The sequence below is a fragment of the Clarias gariepinus genome, chromosome 11, assembly GCF_024256425.1.
Source record: "Clarias gariepinus isolate MV-2021 ecotype Netherlands chromosome 11, CGAR_prim_01v2, whole genome shotgun sequence".
Lineage (NCBI taxonomy): Eukaryota > Metazoa > Chordata > Actinopteri > Siluriformes > Clariidae > Clarias > Clarias gariepinus.
The window spans coordinates 5,673,610-5,695,376 of NC_071110.1; the positions used below are offsets into that span (position 1 = coordinate 5,673,610).

The 21,767-nt window shown below is 36.6% G+C and overlaps 1 protein-coding gene across 1 annotated transcript in view; it reads left to right on the forward strand.

The window, feature by feature from the left end:
• Positions 1-21,767, forward strand: part of pds5b (PDS5 cohesin associated factor B) — a 54,308-nt gene that overhangs the window by 14,009 nt on the left and 18,532 nt on the right. Inside the window, exons 6-20 of the mRNA XM_053507247.1 lie at positions 457-583; positions 2,262-2,342; positions 3,632-3,772; positions 5,136-5,251; positions 5,371-5,465; positions 7,432-7,577; positions 9,679-9,830; positions 15,323-15,436; positions 16,639-16,720; positions 17,012-17,060; positions 17,189-17,328; positions 19,449-19,564; positions 19,668-19,773; positions 19,988-20,148; positions 20,945-21,068. Of these exons, the coding sequence (XP_053363222.1) occupies positions 457-583; positions 2,262-2,342; positions 3,632-3,772; positions 5,136-5,251; positions 5,371-5,465; positions 7,432-7,577; positions 9,679-9,830; positions 15,323-15,436; positions 16,639-16,720; positions 17,012-17,060; positions 17,189-17,328; positions 19,449-19,564; positions 19,668-19,773; positions 19,988-20,148; positions 20,945-21,068 (1,750 nt within the window). The remainder of the gene's footprint in view (positions 1-456; positions 584-2,261; positions 2,343-3,631; positions 3,773-5,135; positions 5,252-5,370; positions 5,466-7,431; positions 7,578-9,678; positions 9,831-15,322; positions 15,437-16,638; positions 16,721-17,011; positions 17,061-17,188; positions 17,329-19,448; positions 19,565-19,667; positions 19,774-19,987; positions 20,149-20,944; positions 21,069-21,767) is intronic.

Genomic DNA, 21,767 nt, shown 5'->3' on the forward strand with positions numbered 1-21,767 from the left:
TTGGACAGTATGACAGTTGAGAGAGAGTGTGTGTTTTGTGTTTGTGTGTGTTTCGTGTGTGTGTGTGTCCCAGGTGGGACTTCCTTATTGGGAGTTCGTTGTGTATTAACCGTTTGTCATCTCAGCTGGAAACGTCTTCGCTTAGGGAAAACACAGAGGCGCAGTGATGAGCTCATGTTGTTGATGAGTAAAAAAAAATAACAGAAACCGCAGTAGCCTCCTACACACACACACACACACCTGCAGAAAGGCATCTCGTGTGCACATTGTTCCAGATTCAACAGTTTAAGAGCCAGACAGACCTAAGTGCTTCGTGACTCATATTTGTTCTTTGCTTCTTTTCTTAGTAAGAGATAACGAGAAAATTCTCTGCGTGTGCTCAAAAATGTTTCAGTGTTCCTCATAGGTTTGTGTGTGTGTCTCTCTCTCTTTCTCACTCTCTCTGTCTGTCTGCAGTAACGGACACAACCAGAAGGTGCATATGCACATGGTAGACCTGATGAGCTCGATCGTCTGCGAGGGAGACTCCGTGTCCCAGGAGCTCCTGGACACCGTCCTGGTCAACCTGGTTCCAGCTCATAAGGTACCAAACACAGATCTGCTGCAAGTAGTGCTTAATCACCGTGTACGTGTTAATCAGTAAGCTATAATTGGCTGGGTGAGTGTGTGTTTGAGTGTCAAGTCAGCCAAAACGCACCGGTTCATTAAAGCGTGTGTTGATTAACGGGCGTGTTTGATTAGTACTCCGGAATTAGTTTTTTTTTTCTATCACGTATCTGTTTCTACGTCTTTGATTTTGTCGTTCTGTGTGTGTTGTCTGTACTGTTATTCTGTCACCATTCTGTCTAAAACTCAGAGAGTCTGTCTGTCGGTCGGTTGGTCTTGAGTTCTTCCCCTCTAAAGTTCTATCAGTTACGAGTCTTCCATTTTGGCTGTTTAGTGTTCTGTCAGTCTCAAGTTATAGTTTTCTGTCTGTCTTCTAGTGTTCTTCTCTTTAGGGCTCCGCTACCTAGTGTTCTTCTTTTTAGGGTTCCGTCTGTCTTGTTATCTAGTGTTCTTCTCTGTAGGGTTCGTCTGTCTTCTAGTGATCTTCTCTGTAGGGTTCTGTCTGTCTCGTTATCTAGTGTTCTTCTCTGTAGGATTCTGTCTGCCTTGTTTATCTAGAGTTCTTCTCTTAAAGGTTCTATTTGTCTCAATACCTAGTGTTCTTCTCTTTAGGATTCCGTCTGTCTCATTACTTAGTGTTTTCCTGTTCAGGATTCCGTCTGTCTTCTAGTGTTCTTGTCTTTAGGATTCTATCTGTCTCATTACTTGGTGTTCTTCTCTTTAGGGTTCTGTCTGTCTCGTTATCTAAAGAGAAGTGTTCTTCTCTTTAGATACGATAACAAGACAGACAGAACTCTAAGGAACACTAAATAACAAGACAGACAGAACCCTACACTGAGGAACACTAGATAAGATAACGAGGCAGACAGAACCCTAGTGTTCTTGTTATTTAGTGTACTTTACTTGAGTTTTGTCTTTCTCATGTCTCTTCTGTCTCATGTTCCCTGGTTCTCCGCCTGGTGTTCTGTCACACTTGAGTTCCAGTGCTCTCTCAGTAGAACATGTTAGCATTCTGCAGTCTAACAATCCTGTCTGTCGCTCTTTGTGGTGTTTTCTTCCTCACCTCACTCGCCACGTTCTGCCTGTCTAGCGTTCTCAAAATCTAGAATTTAAAGTGTTCGAGCTGCTCCGTCTGTCCTTCTCTAGGATTTGATTGATCGTCATGTTCCGTCTGTTTCATGATTTCACATTCTGTCTGTCTCATGTTACAGCTTTCTTTCTGACTGCCTGCAGTTCTGTCTTCTGACTGTTGGTTAATTTTCCTTCATGTAGCATTTTATTTCTTTCCAGTAAATGGAGTCCTTTTCTTTTTCTTTTTTTTTAATCATCATTAAGTTCAGCATCACTCGTATCCTGTTTACCTTTTTATCAGTTGTTCTGTTTGTTATTCCATTAATTTCTACTTTTTTTTTTAACTCACCTCTGTTCTGTTATCTATTTTCTATCCACCTTTTTCTCTATGCTAGCTGATGAACCTCTTGTTCAATCTCTTTTCTCATCCAGATGAAATAAAATTCAATTTAACTGTGTAAATACTAATACGTGATTGTGTTGTTAAGTAAGGATTAAACAGACTGATTTAAAAAGCCATGTCTATTGTTTGTCCGTCACCCCATGTGTAATAATAACCTTTTGTGAAATTATTTAATTTGCAGAATCTGAACAAGCAGGCGTACGACCTGGCTAAAGCGCTGCTGAAGAGAACCGCGCAGGCCATCGAGCCTTATATAACCAACGTGAGTGTGTGTGTGTGTGTGTGTGGTGGGGGTTTACCGCCACTGGCTTTCTCTTACATCATTCAGTGTTGTTTCGAATTGTTAACCAGCTCCCGAGCTTTAACCGTAACCTCGAGCCATCATCATAAATGTGCTACTCTTAGAAATATTGGTAGTCCAAAATGTACAGGTGTTTTATTATATGCATGTAATATATTTTTTACAGTTTATTATCCAGAATTAATAAATTTAAAATAAATTCTGGAATATATTAAACTATTAGCTTATACTTATTAAGAATTTTAGTTCTTTTGGTAAAAATAAAGAACTTGGGAATAAATATAAATTTTGAGAAATATAAAGAAATTTGTTTTACTATAAAATTTGAGATCGTTATTTAGACTCACGGGGGTTACGTTCCTAGAGCACCCACAAATTGTGGAAAACCACAAATTCTTATTTATTTACACTATAATAGTGAGGGACTGGACCAGACAGAGCAGCTTCATATATAAATCATTCTGTACAGAGCGTAGAAGTAAAGAGGAGCACGACATAAATATTTGATAATTATCAAAAATCTTGCACGTTATAAAAAACCTTTTTTTTTTGCCTCCCTTTCCAAATTATGTAAGCAAATTAGTCTTAAACCTATACATTACACTAGTCTCAAAGCACCGCGAGTGCAGAGTGGTTGTGAAAAATGACGTGTGTTTGAAGCCACGCGTGCTAACGGCTGCTAAACCCACGTCATCAAGGACAAGTTAAGTTTTTTTTTTTTTTTAGGTTGAAGTGAATTATTTGCTTAGTTTGTTCAGAAATAACAGTTATGGCAGAAGACAGATGTGTGTTTTTAAGTGGGAAAACTAATGTAATTTAAAAAAACAGACTGCGTTTAGTTATTCATTTTAACTCATAAATGTAATGAAGAAAACTTTTTTTTTTTTTTTTTTTTTTAAGGTTTAAAGCCCTGTAACCAAATTGCAAAAAATCCGGATCGGATGTTTATATTTAGTAATCTGATACTTACAGAATCCCAATTTTAATCAAATCAGCAGCTAAGTATCGTGATAATGTATCGTATTCCCTTCTTACCCTGACACGCCCATCACTCTAGAATAGGATCAGTCTGGACTCATCAGACCACACGAATTCTCCATTGCTTCAAAAGTCTGATCTTAATGCTCTCTAGAGAACTAATGTTTTTTGTTTTTTCCCTGAGAACACTTTTGCAAAATCATGATTTATAAAGATTTTTTTTTCTGACAGTGATGGATGGAGGTGTTTGAAGTTTGTCCCCATTTTCTCAGTTTTTTAACCAGGTGCTGATGCTGGGGAAGACGTCAGTAAGCGACCTGTCGGAGCACGTGTTCGATTTAATCCTGGAGCTCTACAACATCGACAGTCACCTCCTGCTGTCCGTTCTGCCTCAGCTAGAGTTTAAGCTAAAGGTAAAATCCTGACTCCAGGTGATTTTGGACATAAGAGAAAAATCACCCCAGTATACACATATGGATCAAAATCAGGAAAAATAAAGTGGTGGCAGCTTTCGCAACAAACCTACGTCCCCGATCAGAGTTAGATTTTTCCTGCTGAGGCAAAGGCTCATCTTATAGCTTCATTAAATCCACATCACGAAAGGATTTCTTAATAATAACCCGAAATAATACTCAAGTCTCGAAGCTTTTGAAGATATAAAAATGCATTATCCAGCAAGCATGGAAATCCTAATGATTCTTTTTACAATCAAATAATTTTTAACATGATTTTTTGTTGGAGACCTGGACACTCATGAGTCCCTGGTAATGAGCAAGCAGACAAAAAGACACAAATGCTCTCTGTACTGTTCACAGATTTGAAACCAACATTAAAATGTATACATGGCAATCAGAATGGCATCAATGACTTAATATAAAAACTACATGAAATACATTTCCTTTTAATAATCGTTGGGATCAAGACACTTTATATAAAATGCAGAAAATAAAGAGAAAATTTTAATAATGACTGTTTTTAAAGTTACTTAGGAAAAAAAATTATCTAGTTTTAATATTAAAAAAACAAAAACTGTCTCTCGCCATGAATATATCTGTGGAAGATGGCATGGCGTTAAACAAGAAAGAAAGAAAGAAAATTCTGACTTGCTCATAGCTGTTAATACACCGTAACCAATGCAGCTTCATAAACGGCTTCTTATGTAGCATGAAGCTGCCAAACCTAAAAACAACAAACCTGATCTCTTTCTTTATAAATGTTGTTCTGTACACGTACCAAGACCCGAGCCTGCCTTTTCTTTCTTATTTTTTTTTTTTTTTTTTGTGAACAAGGCTAGAACACATTCATCACATTCTCCAGGGTGTGTATATTTTCACATAAGCCGCCGCAGAACATGTTGTGTGTGTGGTATTGTTATTTATTTATTTATTATTATTTTTTATCAGAGGCTCTTCATCGTGGAGAACACACACAGTAATGTAGAATAAATCCATGTCCATGATCACTTATATTTTAATCCCAAGCTTCAACAAGGGGCTGTTTTTCTTTCTTTTTTTTTTTTTTTTTTAAATAATAACTTATTTTTTTTTAATGATAACTTGTAGGTGAATCATCCTTATCAGGGTTTTTTTTTTTTTTTTTTTTTCTTTTTTTAGACTTTTATTGTTTGCGCAGATGTTGAGAAATTTTTTTTATACTCAGAATGCAATAACAGAAATGCTGAATAGACTAAATGAGTTCATTCATCACATAAGAATTAATTGACTTGGGCATCAGCTCTGAAAGGAATGATCTGTGTCTTTGTGTGTGTGTGCACAGAGTAATGATAACGATGAACGGCTTCAAGTTGTCAAGCTGCTCGCCAAGATGTTTGGCGCTAAGGACTCGGAGCTCGCGTCCCAGAACAAGCCTCTGTGGCAGTGCTACCTCGGGAGGTAAAGCTTCCTCGCCCAGTCCCGCATCATCGCTTTTAGTTTATTAACACGACTGTTCTCTAATTATCTAACAAATTAAAATCCGTCCTGTCTGAGCTGCTGTTTTTAACAATTCCCAGGTTCAACGATATCCACGTTCCTATTCGACTGGAGTGCGTGAAGTTTGCCAGCCACTGCTTGATGAATCATCCGGATTTGGCAAAAGATCTCACAGGTGAGAGACGGGTGACGCCTTGAGAGGTGGTTAGAGTCACGTGGGTGGTATGAGTATGATCAATCTCAGGAGGAATATGAAGTTTTGTCAACTTTCTTTTTTTTTTTTTAATCTTTAAAATTTGTTATGCAGTGTTATTGATTTTTTTTTCTTTCATTGCTAGATTTCAGTGATTACATCAAATGCAGTGTAAAGTGTCTTTTTTTCCCAACCTAGGCAATATGATATAAAATAAATTTAATTTCATTTTAACCATTTAACTACTGTATATAAACGCAACTGTATGAATGATATACTTATAGATTGTTTTTAGTAGATTGTTGTTAAGAACAGACAGAGAAAGTAAACCTTATGTACAGATAGAAATTATATAAAAAAATTATATATAAATAATAACAAAACAAAAAACTAAACTAAGGATGGGAATCATTCCGGATGAACCGATACGATATCATCATGATACGTCTGTGCCGATTTGAAACATATTTTGATTCAGTAAGAAATCTTTTGGAATTTGTTACAGTTCAATTCAAAATTTAGCAAAACCTTTGCTCCTTCCACAACATGTGTCAGTGGGTGTCTAGTTTAAAGCTAACCGCCTGTAGGATTATCGAGGTACTGTGACGTCACACCACCTCACATGCAAACATATAAAAGAAATATATATATATATAAAAATTAAGTCGGTGTAAGCGATACATGAATCAGCATAGAAAAGAAATGTGAAACATCACACATTTGATTTTTTTACTCGGATTCCTAATTAATTAATTAATTAATTTAAAAAAACAATATTTTTTTAAGCGGATATTTAATTCAATTCATGATTAGACTTTTATTGAAAAATTATTGTCCAATGCACACACAACCTTATTTACAGGCTACAATCATAAACACTCGTATTTCTAAACATAAACAATTGTTTTTTTTTATAAACACTAACAAAAAAGAAATATAAAATATATATATATATGAACAATATTGCTTTGGATTATTGGATTTTAATTTTAATTGAATAAAAAAAAATATTCATATCTAGCACACAAACTCACATATTAAACCTTATTTACTTTAATAAGCCTTTTTTATCCCGAAATATAACTCGCACACGTTTTGCGCAGTATTCGCTGAGCCTCCTAAATACGAATGTCTTTCCCGGTTTACGCACCTGGGTCACACAGATAAAGAAATACCACTTTTTATAATTAGTTCCATTACCAGATAAATATATAAGCAGAAGAATAGTTAAAAGAATGATTATAATTAATATTTTCCAAAGCAGTATGAATTGGTCCAAACAAGCGGCCTAGCACTGGGTTTTTCGCTGTATTCGATGTGCTGCATGATTACACTATAGCTTCTCTAGTACACACCACCTCCTGGTTCACGTTGGCAAAGAAATACCAGCTGCTCATACGATCACGTGTTTTTATGGTCATTTTCAGTTGATTTTACGAATATAAATTAATAATGAGTATGTACGAGAATTAATGCTGTTTCCATATTCCAGTAACCATAAAATGTATGTCTTTTTAAAATAATGCATGGCATCTGCATGACTTATCTAAAAAATCTAATTGATTCCTGAGGTCTGTCGACAAATTACATATGTATACAGAGGTGTGTGGCTTATTTATTTATTTTTTTTATTTGTTTAAACTATTATTGGTCATTCACCAGCGTTGCGTTTCTGCCCACTTAATTTCTAATGGTTAAATATTGAAACGAGTAACTAAAAGTTTTGAATCCATATGTTTAATGGCTTTTCTGAGGTTTTTGCTAGAATTTCAAGAAATATAAAATCACAGCTTATATCTTTCTGTCGTTGAGGATTAAGTGATGATTTGGCATCCTCTGTTTTATTTATTTTCTTCCCCTCTCTCTTTCAAAGAATATTATTTACAACTCTGCGTTATTTATTTTAAAATTGATTACAATCGAAACGTGACTGTTTTGTGCTTTCCAGAGTATCTTAAAGTGAGATCCCACGATCCAGAGGAAGCCATTCGGCATGACGTCATTGTATCCATCGTGACCGCCTCGAAAAAGGACCTCGCCCTCGTTAATGACCACCTGCTGAACTTTGTCAGAGAGAGGACACTCGACAAAAGGGTGTGTTTCATTGTTATTTCTTTTGCTTTATTATTTTCCATTTCTACCATCATCGAGCCTGTTACGTGTGACATCAGTGCATTTGGCTGGCCAGAGCTCATTAGCTTTAAGGTTTCTCTCTCGAGCTCCACTCCATTTCTCTCCCTAATCTAATCTGCAGCCTCTTCGGGCCTCCAGGCAGAGGAGGCCAAATGAAATATATCGAACCATAACTCACATTTAGCTGTTCTCTGGGCTTTTCACATCACGTCCACAGGGGGTAAAACGTAATCGCTTCTCTTTCTGTACACCTGCATAAACGATGCTGCGAAAGGCATTTCACATCTCTGTTCATCCTGAATCGTGAATAGTGTCTTTAGTTGAAACCCGAGTTTTTACCAAAATGGTGCTGGACGCAGGGGTTAATGGTCTTGCTCTAAGGCTCAACAGTGGCAACTTGTGAGTGGGATAGCAGTGACATGCCCTTTTCTTTTGAGTGTGTTACATTTTCCCTGATATTTGCATGAGGAGCAGTTTGCATCAGCTGCCTTGGGGATGTGAATCTCCTTCTCATTCGTAGCTCATTTGTGTCTGACAGGTGGAAATCGGTCGTGAGTTTAAGGAGAAAATAAGCGGCGAATAAAAGAAATCCGTATCACTTTAAGGAACAGTAGATTTTTAACATGCAGTAAATCCCCGACTTACGAACATTTGAGTTATAATTTTCCGCAGATACGAACGGATCACCGGTTCTACGAACAAGTCACGGATGTAGCTTGCGTGTATTGTACTTGTAAAAAATAGATACTGCAGTTCATAATAATAACAATTATTATGAAAAATTAAAATTATATACGATAAATTACAATTATATACGATATTTTAAGTGTGCAAGTTCAATATATTTTATGTGTGTGTGAGAGAGAGGCGGGAGAACTGAGTCTGCCTCACCGGTTCCATTGAATAATTTCGGGAGGACAATGAAAGAAAATGTCTGTCCTGTAAAGATGTCCTGATGGTGAATAATCCTAATTTCGGAAAATCCCCAACAAAACTGTGGAGCTTACTGTCCACTACAGCTGTAAGGAAGAATGGCAGGCCTTTAAACAAGGTCAGCCGTCTCCTTTATGTCCCTAGGATTCCTCGCGCGATCTTGCAAGAGTATAATGCGGAACCCAAACACAAAATTTGTTTTTTTTTTTAAAATAAATTATGCTTTACATTGTATATTTCCGTAAACGGTGTATAAGACTCACTTTGTTTGACTTACGAACGAATCCGACTTTTAAACAAATCCGACTTCCAAACATGCTCTCGGGAACGGAAAAGGCAGGGACTTAATGTAGTCCTTTTACTTTTTGCTCTTCTAATACCGTTTTTGAAACCATGAACGGTTTCTGACTGTCAAACAAGCATTACTTTACATTGTTCTTCATTTTTTTTTTTTATCATCAAGTGTTACAAAGACTGTAACAGTGTTAAAATTTAATACATTATTACTGTTTTATTTATTTTATCATTTTAGTTTAGTATTTTGAATTGAAATGTTTGAGTTGCATCCCTTGATAACCTACTGATGTTTTATAGCCTGTTTCAAGTACAGATTGGCTGGTCCAAAACTGTTCTTTATTTATTTATTTATTAATTAGTAAATTCTGAAATTCCCCTTGTAGAGTTTCTATTAGGATGCGTGATACAGTTTGAACACATCTCCTTTTATTTATGTACATGTTACTCGCAGTGGGCTCCAAGTGTATGAGCATGTGTGTGGAGAGATAAGTGTGTGAGTCCGTGGGTTATCACAGTGAGCTCAGGGCACAGGGCAAGGGTGCAACCTGGTTGGGTGCCAACCCACTGCAAGGCATTTTTCGGGAAAAGCCACTTAGCCTAGAACACGAGTCTTTGACACGTGTCTGGTAACTAGATTACCCGGAAGGAAGCCATAAAGCACAGGGAGAATGTGCAAACTCTACACGACACTTACACACACAGATACAAGATTCAAACCCACAACCCTGGAGGTGTCACTTGACCTCTAGACCACTCTGTTCAGCGTTTTTTGTTTCAATGTCAATTTATTATTATTATTATTTTTTTTAATGTTTCAATGCCTGTGTTTCAGTGGCGAGTGCGTAAGGAAGCGATGATGGGCCTCGCACAGATCTATAAGAAGTACGCTCTGCAGGCGGAGGCGGGGAAGGAAGCATCCAAACAGATCTCCTGGATTAAAGACAAATTGCTGCACATCTACTACCAGAACAGTATCGATGACCGGTGAGTGATACTGGACACCCAGGGGTCACACTTTTCTGCTTTTGTATGTGTGTGTGTGTGTGTGTGTGTGTGTGTGTGTGTACTGCCCAGGGTTTGGATTTAAAAAGACGGTCCTCTTGCCTATTTGTCATTTTATTAAGGTGTTCAATCTGCTGTAGCTCATGCGCTTATTTATTTTATTTATATAAAATAAATAAATAAATACACAGACACGTATATACGCACACACACACATATGTGAGTGTGTGTGTCTGTGTATTTATTTATTTATTTATTTATTTATAAATAAGGCGCAGAGACAACACTTAAATTTCACGTCTTGAGAGATTTATTTCCTTAGGTGTAATTACAGTTTTGGTCAAGTGGATAGGTATGCTTTACATTGTATATTCGTGTCAAAAGCGTATAAGACTCACTTTGTTAGAACAAATCCGACTTACAAACGCGATTCCAGAAAAGAACTTGTTCGTAAGTCAAGGACTACCTGTAGTTTGTCACACTTTAAATGCTTGTGGTCATAAAACATAGTTTAATATTACACAAAGATAACTCAACAAAATTTAAAATGCATTTTAAAAAAACTGATTTCATTTTTAAGGGAAAAAAAAACAGCTGTCCAAACCTGCCTGGCACTGTGTGAAAAACGAATTGCCCCCTAAACCTAACAACTAGCAACAACTGCGATCAAGCGTTTGCGATAACTGGCACTGAGTCTTTTACATCACTATGGAGGAATTCTGGCCCGCTCTTCTTTGCGGAATTGTTTTAATTCAGCCTCATTGGAGGGTTCTCGAGCATGAACAGCCTGTTCAAGGTCACGCCACTGCATCTCAATCCGTTTTAAAACCTTCATTTTATTTTTTCACAAAAGGCAAAGTAGGTTTGGACAGCTTTTATTCCCTTGATAAATGAAATCATTTATTTCAGGTGAGCAAGTGACACAAAATCTCTACAGAGTGTTTAAACACATTATTAATAATTTCTCAAGCTTTAATTTATTTCCTCCTAATGAGAAAGTGATGGCTTTGTGATATTTAAGCTTGGTAGCTATCCAAGTGTGAAAAACAAATTAATCCATACCCTTCTTCCTACATCGCTCCAAAGCCACAGGCAATAATACAGTCATCAGTCAACTTGTAGTAAAGGATTATATGATGTGATGATATATTGAACACTTACGCCGGTTTGACATTTATATAATTCCCGTCCATCTTCACAAATCTCCACTTCAGGATCTATAAAATAACTAAGAGTGTTTTTACATTGGGACTCTGGGATTTGTTTCCATGGACGCTTGACTTTCAAGTCTGGTTCATTTTAATCAGTGTGAGCGCAATCGCTCCACGCTCAGGAACCGTGTCCTCTTGAAGAGGAAGTCTCGAATTCGATACGGAGGCCACGTCATCAATGCCATCTGTCTGATCGGTCTAGCTCGAACCAATCCAAAGCCATAGCTGATGGAGTAGAAAGTAGTGTGTGCGAGAGCGCCGTTTTTGATATTTTTCCGAAATATCGATAATGTTAGGAGCGGTGTTGGGTGTAACGAGTTACAAAGCAACGACTAAAACAACATGCATAAGGAATCACAAAGGAGTTTTCATTTTTAGCAATAGAAAAGTGCTTGAACTAGTTACCTTTATCAGAAAGTAATGCTGTAATGTAACTGATTACCTTTTTAATGACAGTAATTTTGTAATGTTATTACTTACTTTAAAAAGTAACAGCCCCCAACACTGTTTAGGAGTAGAGCGAAGGTTAGCTTCTTCTCTTCTTCTTCTCTCGTGTTTTAATGGCGGTAGTTGCATATTGTCATCTGCTGTATGCAGGTGCGTACTCAAGAACGGAGAAATATAATAATAAACGCTGGCTGGCGGGGGGAGTGTAGAGCAATCGTTACAAATCAATCGTCCCTAATGTGAAAACGCCCTGAGAGGACCTGCAGCCAAACACAAACCAAGCATCTAAGACTGGAAGTCTGTTTTAAAAACAGGGTTTTATTTTTTTTCAGTTTTAAACCCCGTTTCTAAAACAGACAAACGGGGCAGGGATTTTAATTACGACAAACCACCACAGTATTTCTAAGAATAAGAAATTTAAGCATTGAAATAAAAGCTTGCCCTTTTAACAAGCTTCATGAAGATTTTTTTTAGTCTTTTTCCTATTTGCCCCTTCTATTTTAGAATAAAAAAAAAGCATCTGTATTTATGCTGAGATAAAAACACCACCTTAAGCACCAGATGTTCTTTTTTGTTTTTAAACACATGCTCGCGCTCATAGAGATGCTTCTCATCCAGGATCTGTTTTTGTCTCAGTTCCTGCTCTCTCTCTCTCTCCCCTTCTGTGTGTGAGGGAATAATAAAAATCATGATATAGAGCGCTATGAATACACACTACCCCGCCCCTGGAGAGATGGAGAAGCTGCAGGGAAAAGGCACTGATATAATCGGTAACTGCATCATGCAGAGAGAGAGAGAGAGAGATAGAGAGAGAGATGAATCTGACAGCTTCTGGCTCCGACACTCATTTCCTGTTTATATTTACAGACACTTCACAGTCTTCTATCACATCTCCGTGTTTGTGTTGCACATCAATGTCTGTAGATTGTAGCCAGGATGCGATATGATCACAATAAATCTGCCGAGATGCCCGTCATGCAATTCATTTAGAAAGTAAGTGCACCCCGTCAGCGTTTATCCAAGGAAAAGAGGGAATCTGAGTATCTGTATTTCACCTGGTGTATGAAAGAGAAATCCACAACGACTTTTTTATTTTTATTTTTGTGAATAGGAAAACAACCTTGCTGTTGTGTAATGTATGGATTGAGACCGCTGATCAAATTATTTTCAACAGAGAACATGCATGTTTTTTAATATAGAGAGGGGCAAATACTTTTTCACCACACTATACTTCTGATATTTTTTCTTTTTTTTATGTAATCATCAAACCAAGTTTAATATTACACCAAAAATTTAGTTTTCAACAATATTTTTCAACCCATTATTTTCAATAATATTTTTATTTTCATTCTATACAACAATTTTTTCTTTTGTACATGCTTAATTAGCAGTTAATGGGCCTAATAATGAACATAAGCACAAGAACAGCGCCCTGTGTGTTTTTCTCTAACGGTAATCTGCAGAGAATATATTTTAATATTTCCATTAATACATTACATATGTACATGTATAACAGTAATAATAATAAAATTAAGTAAAATACAATCGATTTATAACCAATAGTTTGTTTGTGTCTTAAATTCAAATCTTTTAAATAGTTTATAAAAGTCTCCTTAAATACTATGGAAGCATAAAAGTGTCTTAAAGGACTTGTAAGTTTTTCTAACCTAATTTTAACAACCTGAAATTTAACACTGTGGAACCTCGGGATACGGCTGTTCTCCCTTAAAGACTTTCACCCTAAAACTTAAAATTTTAGCGATTTTTAAAATCTGCATCAGCATAAAAACGAACCGAATTGAAAACGCCAGCTAAGTTGCACGAACGTTGCGCGAGCTGTTCAAAACTAGTTTGCATCAGTGGAAGTTTGAAAAAGGTACGTGATTTATTGTGCTTTTTTATTATAGGTAATATCTCAGCGTTTACATTGTGTCTGATAGGGAAGATGTAAGCAAGTGCTGAAACCTTCGGGCATTATGAATGCTTTCCGTTCAGTCCAAATTTGCAATGCAGAGAAATTCTAACATTTTTATTTGAAAAGGTTTTGTTCACTTCATGTAATTAAACTTATTTTGTTTTAAGGAGTTTTACTTCCTTCTATTAAATACTTATTGTTTTTGTTTATATATTTTTTTATTTCATTTTACATGACTTTTCACTTGTGTAATATATTTTCTGAAAAATATTTATTTATTTGTACGCAGCTGTGCGGGCTGTCCGAGCGTTCGAGATTCTTACAAGATTGCATGATAACTCAAACCGTGTATTTGAATATTTCATGTATCACTTTATCACTGTAACCAGCAGATTGGTTAGGATTTGCATTTGATCTAGACAGGTCAGGGTCACGGCAAGGTCAAATGCTCCCTACATTTTACTTTTCCACAACAAGTTTCTTTTCAAGAAGGATGAAGGAGGATTAGAGGTGTTGGCCCTGTTGTTTGATTAGTCACAATAAGAACTCGCCGTGAGCCTCGGTTATTAGTCTTTCAAGAGAAGAAGTGTGTAAACTTTTATTTATTTTTTTCTTTTTTTTTTTGCGAAATAAATGTTGCAAAAAAGAGGTGACCTTGTACCCAGATCCTCTGTTTTAAACAGCACCACTTCCTAAATCAGGACTGAACCATTATTTTGATTAGACTTAATCCATGGATTTGTGTCAGTTTACCTCCTTGATATTTTATTATATCCTTCAATCAGAGCTGCACGATTTGATTAATTATTCACATGGCGATTATTTCGTAACCCATTGTGTTTGCACCCATTTGGTATTCCAATTTATTGATGTCTGGTAGATAAACTAAAAGCAAATAATATCACCAGGTTGCATAAAGTCAACTCACAGTTGTACATTTGTTAGTTCATGAAATCCCTTTTTCACAACTTGGTCACCATGACCTTCTCTAAGTAATACATGACATTAGTAATAATAATAGGAAGAAGGACAAAAACAACTTGTTTCCTCAAGAATAATGGGGTAAAGGGGATTTTATTATTATTGTTTTTTTGGTTTTTTTTTTTTTTAGATCATTAGATGAAATTTTTGTTGAAGTGAGAGATACCAAAGACGCTGGACTTCTGAACCAGTTACCTTAAACAGTGTCGCAAAACAATCAATAAACAGCGCACACTAATTAATCATTTATATAAATATTAAATAACACACAACTGTCTCTCATAAAGACCATCACAGGAAAGCGAGACCAAAACTGAGCTCTGCTGCAGAGGAGACGTTTATTTAGAGTCACCAGCCTCAGAAATCACCAATTAACCTCAAACAGCACCTCGGATTAGAGCCGTTATGAAGCTTTACAGAGCAGAAGTAGCAGATATACATCTCAATATCAACCGTTCAGAGGAGATTATTGTACATTTTGGATGACATCAGTATTGTTTTATGATGTAGAAATAAAAAAAAAGTTGTATAGGGAGAATTAAAGCAACAATAGTTCTCTGAACCTTTTGTATAAATTATTATTTTATTACTTTTTTTTTTCACTGAAGACCTTGGACCTTTTTGTTCCACATATACCATTTTTAGCCTTTGTTAAGCTTATGTAAAACATTTATACATTTATAAATATGCATGAAATAGCACCGAAGCGAAAACCTTTGCAGTCCAGTTTTGTTTTCTTTTTTTTCTTCTTCTCTTTAATTCCTTTCTTCATTCCATTCATTTATCTTTGTTGGCTTCTTTCCTAGTTTTTTTTCTTTCTTAATTTTGTTCTTTTTAAATTAATTTTCTTCATTATTGTATTATATCTTTCCGAGTGCTGCACACTTGTTATCTGTCTGATCGTCTCGTCTCCTTGCCAGGTTGCTTGTGGAGAGAATCTTTGCTCAGTACATGGTGCCTCACAACCTGGAGACCACCGAACGCATGAAGTGTCTGTATTACCTGTACGCTACTCTCGATACTAACGCAGTCAAGTAAGTCCAGCGTTACTTCATTACCACACTACAGTCTGGGTGGGTTTGTGTTTGTTCAGTTCCACAGCATGTGGTCCGAGTCCTCTGATTGGCCAGAAGCTGTTGGTTTCATTTCCATTCACAGCAGCTCTGAGTGAAGTTTCAGCTACGCGCACATCTTTGGTTTATGTTAATGCACTCGTTTAAAGTTGTTGTTGTTTTTAATACTAACAGGTAATAACTTCTTTATTTTAATATAGTTATTTTTAAATGTGTTTTGTTTCCTTCTCCTCTTTTTCATATATATTTTTTTTCCTTACTTTTTATTTTTTTACTTTATTTTCTGTCATTTCCTTTTTGTTTATTAAATTTCTTTTTCCCTTTTATTTTACTATTTCATTTTTAATTTAGTTTATGTATTTCCTTTCTTTTTCATACATTTGTTTTCTTTTTTTATTAATTAATTTATTTTCTTTTTTAATTATTTATCTTCTATCTTTACATTTTACTTCTATTTTTTATTTCTTTGCTTAATTTATTTTTTTATTTCGCTTCCTTTCTTTTCTTTTTTTTACTTTTTTATTGCTCAATTTCTTTTTTTCTTTTCTATTTTTAAATTGTTTTATATATTTTTTTCTTTCTTTTTGTTTTTTTTATTTAGTTCTGTTTTAAAAGTATTTACATTTTTTTCCCGTCATTCCTTTCTTTATTTCCTTTCTTTACTTACTTTGTTTTTCATTTCTTTCTCGTCTTTTGCTCCTTTTTTAAATGTTTCTTTCTTTTTTAACTTGTAAATAAGAATAATAAGGCTAATAATGAAAGGAGTGAATAACTTTTACAATATAAGTGATAATGAGAGCAAAATGGTGGATGGATCCTCTCTGACGGTACATGTAATTATAAACGGTTTGTCTACAGACTTTAATGAATGAAAATAGTTCTTGCGTATCAGCTTTAAAGTGTAACAGTTCCTTTAGTACTGGACTACATCACACTAATACTATTGTTGATTTATTATCCCATAACAGCATCCCTTCATCACTGGTGTTCCATTCCGTGTGTGTGTGAGTGTGTGTGAGTGTGTGCGTTTTTTGCTCATAGTACGATTGACACTTTTATGTTTTTTTTTTCTCTCTATTAGTTTCCAAACTAATAGAGAAGATAGTGTGTATAGGATAGTGTGTATGTTAATGAATCTGTGTTAATCATGGTGTTTTTCTCAGAGCCCTGAACGAAATGTGGAAATGCCAGAACATGCTGCGACACAACGTCAAAGATTTACTGGATCTGGTTAAGCAGCCAAAGGTACACTCTCTCTCTCTCTCTCTCTCTCTCTCTTTCCCTTACTCTCTCTCTTTCCCTCTCTCTCTCTCTCTCTCTCTCTCCCCCTTACTCTCTCTCTTTCCCTCTCTCTCTCTCTCTCTCACACTCACTTTCTCTCTCTTACTCTCTCTCTTTCCCTCACTTTCTCTCTTACTCTCTCGCTCTCCCTCTCGCTCTCTCTTTCTTTCCGTTCTCTGTGCCAGTAAATTAAGCACGACCGTGTCATGATTTCTGCCAAAACATAATTTACACATACACTTTTTTTTCCCCCAGTCGGACTCTTACAACAAAGCGATCTTCTCAAAGGTCATGGTCATCACAAGTAAGACTCACGTTACGGTTCTCGTCTATCCTGTTTTTTTCTTGTTTTTTTTTTTTTTTAATTGAATAGGAAAGGCATTAATTCACATCTGTTTCTGTTGTTTGCCTTTTTTTTTTTTTGTTAAATAGGGAACTTGCCCGACCCGGGGAAGGCGCAGGACTTTGTGAAGAAGCTGGCGCAGGTCCTGGAGGAGGATGAGAAGATCAGGAAGCAGCTAGAGCAGCTGGTCAGCCCGACCTGTTCCTGCAAACAGGCTGAAGTCTGCGTGGTAAGTCTGTGTTTAACGTTCCTACCTTGCTGAGATTGACTTCTTCTTTTATTCCTAGATAAATTAAATAGATTGAGCCACAAGAATGGTTGACCTTCCAAAGTGACATTTCTAAGATTTCTAATGAAAGTCTTGTGTAGTTGTTTACTGTTGTTATTTTTTGTGTGTGTGTGTTTATTTTTGTGTAAATGGTGGCCCTTTATGATGATTGATTTTTTGGGTTTTTCTGTAGCTCGGCACAAAACTATAAGCCTGGCTAAGCAGTCGGCGAGACATTTATACTCTTCTCAGTGAATAAAAAGCCTCAGAACAAGCTTAGTACACATGAATTAATTTCCATAATGTTTAATACAAGCTCTTCAAATAAATACAAATGAATCATCAAAACATGTATAAACTTGTATATTCTAAATGAATGCGGAATTTTATCACGGTTATGGATGTGGCGTTAAATATAAGTTTAAAACAAACTCTGAGTTTTAAAGACAGCTGCAATAAAAACAAAATGTGAAAATGTTTTTTTTGTTGTTGTTTTGTTTTTTATAAATAGTTTAGGATAAACCATAAATCTACGTTATGGATGTGACATTTCCATGTTATGGAGGTGATGAGTCATGCTGAGGGTCATGCTTAAAATAGTGAATTTAATATGAAACATTAGAAGTAGGAATTATAAATTTAAACTAATTAGGAAACTATTAAAATGGTAATTATTGCTGATATATTTTTTAGCTGGTCCTTCTCTCTTTTATTTTATCGCATGCTTTCCATCACTTTTATTTCTCCTGCTTCATAATGCTCACTATTAACATTACTGTTTAATTTAACATTTAGTAAGGAAGCTCGGGTCTGAGCGCAGGGTCAATCGGGATACAGCGTCCCAGGAGCAGATGAAGGGGTTAAAGCCGTTTTCACATTAATGATTGCCCCACCCTCCACACTCTTGTTTTTTGTGCTGCATTCTCGAGTAGTATAACTCCCCCTTGATACAGCAGGGGGCAGTACGCAACTGCTTGGTTTGTGAGCCGGATATTAAACACCAGAAGAAGAGAACAAGGCTGTAAACTTTTGCGTTATACCTAATATGCCTTCCTAAGTTTGGTTATTGGCAGTGGCTGTGTAGGTCAGAGGATGAGATTGGCGCGTGCTATGAGCACACAGATATTTCGGACGTGAGCGATGGTCCCGAGAGGTCACGTCTAAACAGCCGTCTGCTTCCATGCTCGGACACGACTTCTCATTGATTGAATTCGCGCTCGAGTACGCCGTACCGTTCTTGAGAACACTTCTTCTGACAGACTCGAGCATGGAATGATTGTGTTCTCACTGATCTAAACGAGCCAGGCATATACACTACTGCTCAAAAGTTTGTTTTTGTTTAGTGATTTATTTCCTACATTCTACAACAATACTTGGGATTTCACATTTCAAATGCTATGAAATGACGCATATGGAATTAGGTAATTATGTAACGACAACAAAACAGTCAGTTGAAATTATAAGACATGAAGGTCAGCTGTTCTGGAACAGTTTGTGCAAGAACAGTATTGTGTTAAGTGTGTTTGCAAAAACCCATCAAGCTCCATGATGAAACTATCTTTCACGAAGACCTTCCCAGGAAAGCAAGACCAAAACGTACCTCTGCTGCAGAGGAGCAGTTCATTTAGAGTTACCAGCCTCACTAATTAACAAACAGCACCTCAGATTAGAACCATTATGAAGGAAATACAAAACAGAAGTAGCAGATACATATATAACATATAGATAATTATATATAACTGATTTTAAAAGCGAAAGTGCTGGTTTGTTTCTGATGCCGTGAGCAGCCCTGTTAATTTGACGTCACTTGCTGAAGTGACGTGTTTTTCTTACTTTCTTTGTTAAAGGTCTAAGATTATGAAGTCGTGTCTCCTTGATTAATTGATTTTTTTTTTTTTAAGAACTTTTAATTAAGACTTTATACACATTTTCCCAAGCTGTCATGTCTGTAGCATAGGCTAAAATTTTGATTCATGGCCACTGTGCTGAAGAGTGTTAATCTGAACGCATTAAGTATGTTATAACCCAGGACTTTTTTATGTTTTTTTTTTTTTTTATTCGTTTTTTGTTTGTTTTTGCAGAAAGAGATCACAAAAAAACTGGGCAGCCCCAAACAGCCGAGCAACCCTTTTCTAGAGATGGTAAAGTTTTTACTGGAGAGGATCGCTCCCGTCCATATCGACACAGAGTCCATCAGGTAAAGTGCGCTGACGTCAATCGCATTATCACTCATCTAATCTCGGCATCTTCATCTTCCCGAGTCTGACACTCTCTCTCTCTCTCTCTCTCTCTCTCCTCAGTGCACTTATTAAACAGGTGAATAAGTCAATAGAAGGAACAGCAGATGACGATGATGAAGGTGTTCCCACTGAACAGGCCATTAGGGCCGGGCTGGAGCTGCTTAAGGTAACCACGGATTCAATTCTGCACGATGTCAAGGCTGTGGATGTGTTTTATCAGATTATAATTGTGTGCTTATTGTTTTTTATGATTGATTTGTTTGGGACAGTTAGACATTTTACACATTTTTGGACACAAGCTTCAGGATCTGAAGGCTCCGTAAAAAGCATGTTGCATTTCTTCTGACTCCTAAAAAAAGTCTAACGTGTTGCCTCCCTAGGTTTTGTCTTTCACTCACCCCGTGTCCTTCCACTCGGCCGAGACGTTCGAGTCTTTGCTCGGCTGTCTAAAGATGGACGACGAGAAGGTGGCCGAGGCAGCCCTGCAGATCTTTAAAAACACAGGCGGAAAGCTGGAGGAGAGCTTCCCACACATCAAATCGTAAGCGTGCTGCTTATTTTTAAATTAGATTAGATAGTAAGTAATACATTAGTAGAGCTAGAAGAGTTCCTTTCTAAAAATATATTTTTCTCAGCTCATGCTGTTCCAATGTAGGTAGTCCCAGACATACGAACATACGAGTTACGAATTTCTGAAGATATGAGCAGACCATGGTTCTACGAACATTTGTAGATGCAAACAAAGCGTGTATTGTACAGAAAATAGACACTGCAGTGCACCAGATACCCTGTATCTGGTAAATTTATAAAAATATCTGAGGACCAGTATATTGTGTGGGGATGCAGGAGAAATGAGTCAGCCTCACTGGTTTCAATGAATCAGTCCGGGAGCACGATGATAGAAAATGGCTGTCCTGTAAAGCTGTCCTGATGGTGAATAATCCTAATTTCGAAAAATCCTCAACATAACAGAGTTCAAAGTCCAATACAGTGGAAAACAGCTCTGAGACAAAATTGCCCCTGGAATTCCCCTCGCGATTTAAAGGTGCTGAGACGACAATGTAACGTTTTTGGCCACATGATGGCAGTGTGGGAGGAAAGGTGACAGAAATTTAGTCAAGTTGATTGATATGCTTTACATTTTATATTCGTGCAAAAGGCGTACAAGACTTACTTTTGTCTGACTTAAGAACAAATCCGACTTACGAACATGCTCCTGGAACGGAAATCCTTCATAAGCCTGGGACTACATGGATGTGTTTTTTAATTAGCTGTTTTTAATTACAAACAGTTCTATTGTGTAAATGTGTTTTCCCCTTTTTTCTTTCTCTCTCTAGGATTCTTTTACCCGTACTACAACACAAAGCCAAGAAGGGACCTCCTCGCCAGGCCAAATACGCCATCCGCTGCATTCACGCCATGTTCTCCAACAGGGACACCCACTTCGCACAGATTTTTGAGGTGTGTTGTTTAAAAGGAGCAGATTTTTATTAATTGTCGCCTTCCTCCTTGTGTAAAACCTCAACACATCTGTATCTGTAAAGACTTTCTCAGAGTCAGAGAGTTTGACTTTTAATCAGATCTTGGAGAAGATAAAAAATGTTTTGTGGCTTTAGGCATGGGCATCTGGGTCAAGCAGAAAGAGACTTGTAGCTTTATTTTCTTTTCCGATTCTGTTACAATTTTAAGACCATGAAAAAAATCACTGTAACTTGAAATTTTAAGGGGTTACATTTTCACAACTGAGTTAAACACTATTAATTAAGTGTAGCCCATTTCTACAAGCGCAGCATGTAAACAATACAAATTAACTTCAAATATTAGAGTTTAACATATAAGTTGTATCCTGGCAAATAGCTTTAAAGTCTCTAAACTTGAACATGATCGCAAGTGCTGGGTCGAGCAGCTTTGAGTAATTGAAGACTAATTTGCGCTTGCAGTGTTCTAAGACTTGTGTATGCATGCTTTTGAGTTTCAGCCATAAGATCTCACCAGGTTTTCAATCCTGCTTACTTGTACAAACCTCTATCCTATTAGTACATAATATTTAGTACACTACATTGTATGTACAATGTGGTACCAACATGGTGTGTGTGTGTAGCTTCTGAAACTGCCAAAATCTCATTTTTCTCAGATTAGAAAATGCAGTTCAAATAAACA